General features: G+C 63.2%; 1 protein-coding gene across 1 annotated transcript; it reads right to left on the reverse strand.

The window, feature by feature from the left end:
* Positions 1 to 541: 541 nt before the first annotated feature.
* On the reverse strand, positions 542 to 6,083 carry ZNF853 (zinc finger protein 853). The gene is made up of 3 exons (XM_047089534.1): positions 5,742 to 6,083; positions 4,888 to 5,005; positions 542 to 2,418 (listed from the first exon to the last, which is right to left on the reverse strand). The coding sequence occupies exons 1-3, from the start codon at positions 5,751 to 5,753 to the stop codon at positions 542 to 544; spliced, it is 2,007 nt and encodes a 668-aa protein (XP_046945490.1). The 5' UTR covers positions 5,754 to 6,083.
* Positions 6,084 to 6,516: the final 433 nt, after the last annotated feature.

Here is a 6,516-nt window from a genome sequence, read left to right on the forward strand (position 1 = left end):
TAATGCCTTGATGGTCTTCTACAAAGTGCAGATAACTTTCCTTTCTCCCCCATTTCTTTTCCTCGAAGTCATTTTCACCAGGATCAAATCCTATTCGTGTGCGTTTCGCCACAGGTATCCGACTCCCGGGTTAGTGTTCGATGCGTGTCAAATGTCACCAACTGTCACACGTGTCACTGGCAGTTTTTTTTTTTTTTTCCTGTGGCTGTCACTTCAAGAAAGTCCGGTTTTCTGGGGGAAGGGCTCTAGCGGACTCCTCACGGACCGGTACCCAACAACGAATTTGTGCGGCGTGCTGTCTGTCCTGGCGTGCCACACCTGTGCCCTTTGGCCCCAGCGGCTTTTCTCGAGGAGCCTTTCCGAGGGTCCGTGCGTAACCGTGGCCTACCCTCAGCTAACCAGGGACAGAGCCGGGAGCCCTTCCGCAGCCGGCTTCCAGGAGGTGCGCGCACACCACGGGACAGGGCGGGAAGAACCTGCGCCCTCACCGACCCCGGCTCCCCCCCCCCCCCGTCACCCACCCCCTCCCCGCCGGCCACGGTCACGGCGCCTTGTCCGCGGCCCCCGCCGCCTGCTCGGGGCGCGCGGGGCCGCCGGTGGCCGCGCGCGTGCTGCGGAGCAGGCCCAGGCCCCGCGATCGGCCGGCGCCGTGCAGCTGGCGCTCGTGGCGGCGGATCTGCACCTTGTGCCGGAAGCGCTCGCCGCAGTCCTCGCAGACGTAGGGCCGCTCGCCCGAGTGCGTGCGCCGGTGGCGCAGCAGGTTGGACGAGACGCTGAAGCGCTTGCCGCAGTCGCCGCAGGCGTAGGGCCGCTCGCCCGTGTGCGTGCGCTGGTGCTGCACGAGCGCCGAGCTCTCGCTGAAGCGCTTGGCGCAGTAGGAGCAGGCGTAGGGCTTCTCGCCCGTGTGGATGCGCTGGTGCGTCACCAGGTTGGAGTGCTGCGAGAAGCCCTTCCCGCACTCGCCGCAGCGGTGCGGCCGCTCGCCCGTGTGCGTGGCCTGGTGCCGCACCAGGTCCGTGCTGCGGCTGAAGCCCTTGCCGCACTCCCCGCAGATGGTCGGCCGGTCCCGGGCGCGCCGCCGCCGCCGCTGCCTGGCCGGGGTCAGGGCGGCGCTGCCCGCGGGGCCCGGGATGGCCACCACCGCCGGCGCCGCCACGGCCGGCAGCACCATGAGCTCCTGCAGCACCACGTAGCCCGGGGGGGCCACCACGACGGCGGCTGGAGCCCCCGGGGCCGAAGCCCCGCCGCCCCCTGCGGCGGGCACCAGCTCCAGCTGCAGCTCCGGCTGCACGGGGGTCAGCTCCAGCCGCACCTCCTGCTGCTGGGCTCCCAGCTCCACCGGGGTCAGCTCCAGCCGCACCTCCTGCTGCTGCTCCAGCTGCTGCTGCTGCTGCTCCAGCTGCTGCTCCAGCTGCTGCAGCTGCTCCTGCAGTTTGAGCTGCAGCTGCCGCTGTTCCTGTTGTCTCTCCAGCTCCTGCCGCTGCCTCTCCAGTTCCTGATCCGACCCCAGGTCAACTGGCATGAGCTCCAGCTCTACCTCTTCCTCCTCGTCTGGCTCCAGCAGAGGGGGCTGCTGCTGCTGTTGTAGCTGTTCCTGTTGCTGCAGCTGTTGCGGCTGCTGCTGCTGCTGTAACTGTTGCTGCTGCAACAGCTGCTGCTGTAACAGTTCCTGCTGCTGCTGCTGTAACTGTTGCTGCTGCAGGTGCTGCTGTTGTAACAGTTCCTGCTGCTGTTGCTGCTGCCGCTGTAACTGTTCCTGCTGCTGTAACTGTTCCTGCTGCTGTAACTGTTCCTGCTGCTGTAACTGTTGCTGCTGCAGGTGCTGCTGCTGTAACTGTTCCGCCTTCTGCTGCTGCTGTAACTGTTGCTGCTGCAGGTGCTGCTGTTGTAACAGTTCCTGCTGCTGTTGCTGCTGGAATTGTTCCTCCTCCTGCTGCTGCCCTGACTGTCCCTGCTGCTGCTGCTCCTGCTGCCACGGTTCCCGCTGCCTTAACTGCTTCTGTGGCTGCTGCTTCTGCAACGGTTTCTGCTGTGGCTGCGACACGTGTTGCTCTGGCACTTGCTGCTCCCCTGATTGTTCCTGCGGCGGCATCGGCGGCAGCTGTGCTTTCAGCTGCTGAGGTGGCGCAGGTGGGGGGTTTTCCTGCAGGTGCTTCTCTTGTCGAGGCAGCCATTCTCGGTCAGCTTGCCGCTGTTGCTGCGGTCCTGGGGCTCGGCTTTGCGGTCGCCGCTCCTGCCGTGGCTGTTGTTGCAGCGCTGGTTGCTGTTGTGACTGTTGTGGTTGCAACTCCGGCTGCCCCTGCTGTGCTTCCTCAGCCATTTCACCGGCCCCCGTCGGGGCTGAGCTTGCTGGCCGCGGTGGGCTGCCGTTCTCCTGAGCCTCTTCTTCCTCCTGACTCTCACTCCCACCGCTGCCACCTGTAGTGGAAATGGCAGGAAGCCAGGAGAGAAAAATCTGCGGGCAGCTCTCAGGTGCAGACCCCCTGGACCTCCCCGCTCACCCGGCCCCATGGACAGCCACGCTAGGACACACTGTGAGCTCCCATCAGGGACCCAAAAGCACCGGCTCGGTTGACAATGGCAGCGTGGCAGGAACTGAATTGCCCAGAGGTGTGGGGTTGGCTTAGAAATGCGCCCGCAGGACTGCTGGTCACGTCACTTCTGCACCCTGGCTGTTCCACCTCTCCCCCGCGCCTCCCTCCACACCAGGCTCCACGCTTAGATCTTGGCAGTGACAAGAGCCTGGGTGCCTGGGGCTCCCCAGCACCGTTCCCTGAGAAGTCTCTCGTGCTTCACCGCCATCCAGTGGGAATCCACGTACAAGCCGTTCGGACAGCTAAGCCACAAGCCCGCGCTGAACTCTGACTTCAGTTAGGGTCACACCTCACAGAAGTAAAACTTGCCTTCTCCGTAAATAATAACGCCTGGAAGTATCACCACTAGCGGTCCTAAAAGTCACCGGAGTGTCAGAGACAGCACAAAGTTTCCAGCGGGAAGTCCTCCGTTCAGGCCCTAACTCTATCGCTTAGTAGCCGTTGACCTCCCGCAGCCACGGAGCCCTCCTTGTCAGTGACAGCTTCGGGATACCCACACTTCCAGCTTCACGGACAAAGCCAGAAGGGCCCCGCCATCGCCTCTAGAACCTGGCGGGTGCTTGAAAAATCCCTCTCCCTGTGAGTTAGAAAATGAGTTTGCAAACTAACAAACACTTTAGCAGTACCAAGGATACAACTAGCTCCGTTTGAAACAGCCTGAAGACTGGAAGTGTCTGAGACTATTACTCAGGAATGGAAAGGACTAATTCCATAGCCCCAAGTCAACATGGTGACTGGCCAGTTACGTCACCTCTGGGAACCTGAATTTCCCTGTCTGGAAAAAGGAGATAAACCCTTCCCAGGGACATAGCGAGAATGCCAGGGGGGAAACATCTGGCCCAGGGTTGTGCAGGTGTAGAGGAAGCCCCACTACGTAAGAGTCGCTCCACTGTCACATTTCACTTTCCTGCACGATATCCACGTGTCTGTCTCTCATTTTGAGCATTCAGGCTGTGTTCACGGAAAATCCGAAGAGGCTCTCTCCATTTCCGAGTCTGATTTCCACGTCTGTTCTTCCTACAGCTTCGTATTTTCAGTTTTGTAACAGAAAGCAGAGGTTCGATGTTACAAAATTTTGCTTTCCGGACACTTTGCCAGGATTGTATTGATTTCATAAAACCAAGGGAATATCTATATGAAAAGAACTTCCTTTCAGAAAACTAGTCCTGATAACCTTTGCTTAGGCTAATGGACAAGTGAATGCATTTCTCATAAACACACACCAGTCGGGAGTATGCGTGTGGTGAGCGAAGACAGCCATGAAAACCTGTTCCCCCAGCAATGTCAAGGTCTGAGACACTCCAGCCTCCTGCCACCCCTCGAGGCAGCAAGGAGCACCGTGCTTCTGTGTGAGTCCTCACGTTTCTAGCACAGCACTTGGCTGTGTGGCCAGTCCTGGCTTCTTACAGCAACACCAGCATTTTAAACAACGATGTTTTTAGTAAACATATTATTAAGTGTCACCTGATGTGCGTGCCCTCGCAAGACTTTTTCCAGTTAAATATTTGAGCCAGGAGAGTCGTTTAGCCACACATCCCAACACAGCCCCTCTAATTGCCCTGGTCCTTTTCATGCTGTTCAACCCTGGCCCAGCCCTCAGTCAGTGCCCTCAAAGCACAGAGAAGGAAAGTGGCCCCCAGGAGCATGACCACCATAGAAAGTTTCCCCAGACCGTGTCCCAGAGGGAGAAGGCATCTTGAGAGGTTCTGCAGGGCCATGTTTGCCTCTGGGCAAAAGGGGAGGAAGATGGATTGAAGCAGAGGTCAGGAAAAGTGGACAAGGAGAGAGAAGGCTACAGAGAAAAGAGAAGCAAGGGGTCCAATGCCTCAGGTACAAGGGGCAGTGGGAGAGAGCCCCTGAATTCAATCTTGAGAACTTGAGTCTGGAGCCAGGGACAGGCTGGGGAACAGTGGAGGCCTCCTGACCACTGGGGAAATAGCAGCAGCTCCCAGCCAGCACATACCCAGGGTCCAGGCATGGCCTGAGAAGATCTGCATCGTCAGGGAGCCCGTCACAGGCACAACCACAGCCTGATACAGCCGCCTCGGAAAACCCTGAGGGGAACCTGCCAGTGTCACTCCAGGCAGCTGAACTCGGCCGCTGTGAGCGGCTGCAGCCTGCCCCAGCCCCGCACCCCGAAACCACAGGTGAGCGCCCTTGCAGACAGCAGGCTGCCCACCACCCTGCAGCCCCCTCTCGCCCGCAGCAGGCCGGGCTCTGTCCGAAGGTCCTCCGCGGGGCCTGAGGACTGTCTCCTGCTTTAGGTCAGAGCCACCTCCCTCTAGTCCCTCACCTGAGAGGGTGCCAGGCCCAGGGCCCCCATCTTCGAGACACCGAAGCTCCAGCACGAAGGTCTCAGTCGCTGGCCCCAGCTCCATCCTAGCGCTCAGACCAAGACCCCGGGGAGCCAGCTGTGCTGAGAGGAAGGAAGGAAGCTGTTCAGGTGGGCAGGAGTGCTGTGAGCCCCCAGCCCCGTGGCACTGACTGCCACAGAGCCCTCCGCCTCCGCCTCGGGCCTCCAGAGCCAGGGGCCCCACCCTGGCTGGAAAGGAGGACAGTTGGAGCCACAGCTGGGGAAGGGAGGCGCAGGGCAGCCCGGAGCTCTGCTCCCAGGGCCCGTTCGGCCCCCCGCAGGGAGGCAGTTCCTCCACTCCTGAATTCTGGGATTCCGTGGGGCCCACACTCAGCCCCAGCCTTAGGGGGCAGCCGGTGCAACTGCTCCACTAGGATGGGGAGCCGGAGACCCAGCACGGACAGTTGAGGAAGTTTGCAGAGAAGACGGAGAAACCTCACGTTCCACCGCCCCCCCTACAAAGCCCCGCCAAGCCTGTTCGCCTCCCTGGTCTCTGGCCTCCTACGCTGCTCTTGGGGTTCGGCCAGCGTTCCTAGGCCAGAGCACCAGCAACCCACAGAACCAGCCCTGGCCCAGGGGCTCCTGAAGTCGGGAGGGTTCCCCACCTCTCTCCTGCATCCCCCCTCCACTGGCCTTCCCGCCCCACGCCCCACCCCCGGCCCCTGCAGAGGTGTCCCCACATCCAGCCGGCCTCCCCTCTTAACAGGACAGCTCCAGGTCTCTGTGGGGGTCCAGTCGAAAAGACTGGAAGCGCCCCGAAGATTCGCCGAGCCGTCCCGCCCAACGGGCCTCACCTGGCGCAGCATTTCCTGCCCCTCACCGCGGCCTCTGCACTAGGGGAGGTGTGTTCATGGTCAGCAGGGGCTGGGCAGCCAAGGCCGAAGCGTCAGCTGGCTCCTTCCTGAGGCGCCTCCATCCAGAAAGAGCCGGGGAGGCGCCGGGCCACCCGGGGGGCCTTTCTGGGCACTGCGGCGGCGGGCCTGTCGCTGTCAGGGCTGCCGAGGTCGCCCTGGGCCAAGAAAGGGGCAGAACGGAGTTCGCGAGCAGAAGTTGGTGTCGGGCACCCGTCCCGGGGGAAGGGGGCGGGGAGGAGGCTGGGCGCCGGGGGTCCGGTCCGAGGTCGGTGGGGGCCGGGCCACACCGGCCTCGGGTGGGCCGGGGGCAGCCCGGGTCCGGCCGGGTTCGGCCGGCGGCCACAGGTGCCCGGCGCCGGGGGGCGGGGGGGCAGGGGGGCGGCCCGCGCGGGGGTCCGGTTCGCTCGCCCGCCACCCCCCCGAGCGTGCGTCCGGCCGGCAGCGGGCGGCGGGCGGCGGGCGGCGGGCCGGACCGGGGGCGGGGGCGGCGGGGCCGGCACAGGAAGTCCCCCCGGCATCCGCATCCTGTCCCCCGCCCGCCACCCGCGCGCCCCGCGCCCCGGCCCCCGCGCCGCCGCCGCCGCCGCTCTAGGCCGCGGCGAGCTCGGTGGGCTTAACCCTTCCGGGCCCGGCCGCGCACCCGCGGGGGTGGCGAGACTGTCGCTGCCCCGAGGGGGGCGGGGCGGCTCCAGGCTCCAGGCTCCTGCTCACCCCC

This window comes from Lynx rufus, unplaced genomic scaffold (genome assembly GCF_022079265.1).
Source record: "Lynx rufus isolate CCGP_SWC_20201006 ecotype Redwood Valley unplaced genomic scaffold, mLynRuf1.p SCAF_27, whole genome shotgun sequence".
Lineage (NCBI taxonomy): Eukaryota > Metazoa > Chordata > Mammalia > Carnivora > Felidae > Lynx > Lynx rufus.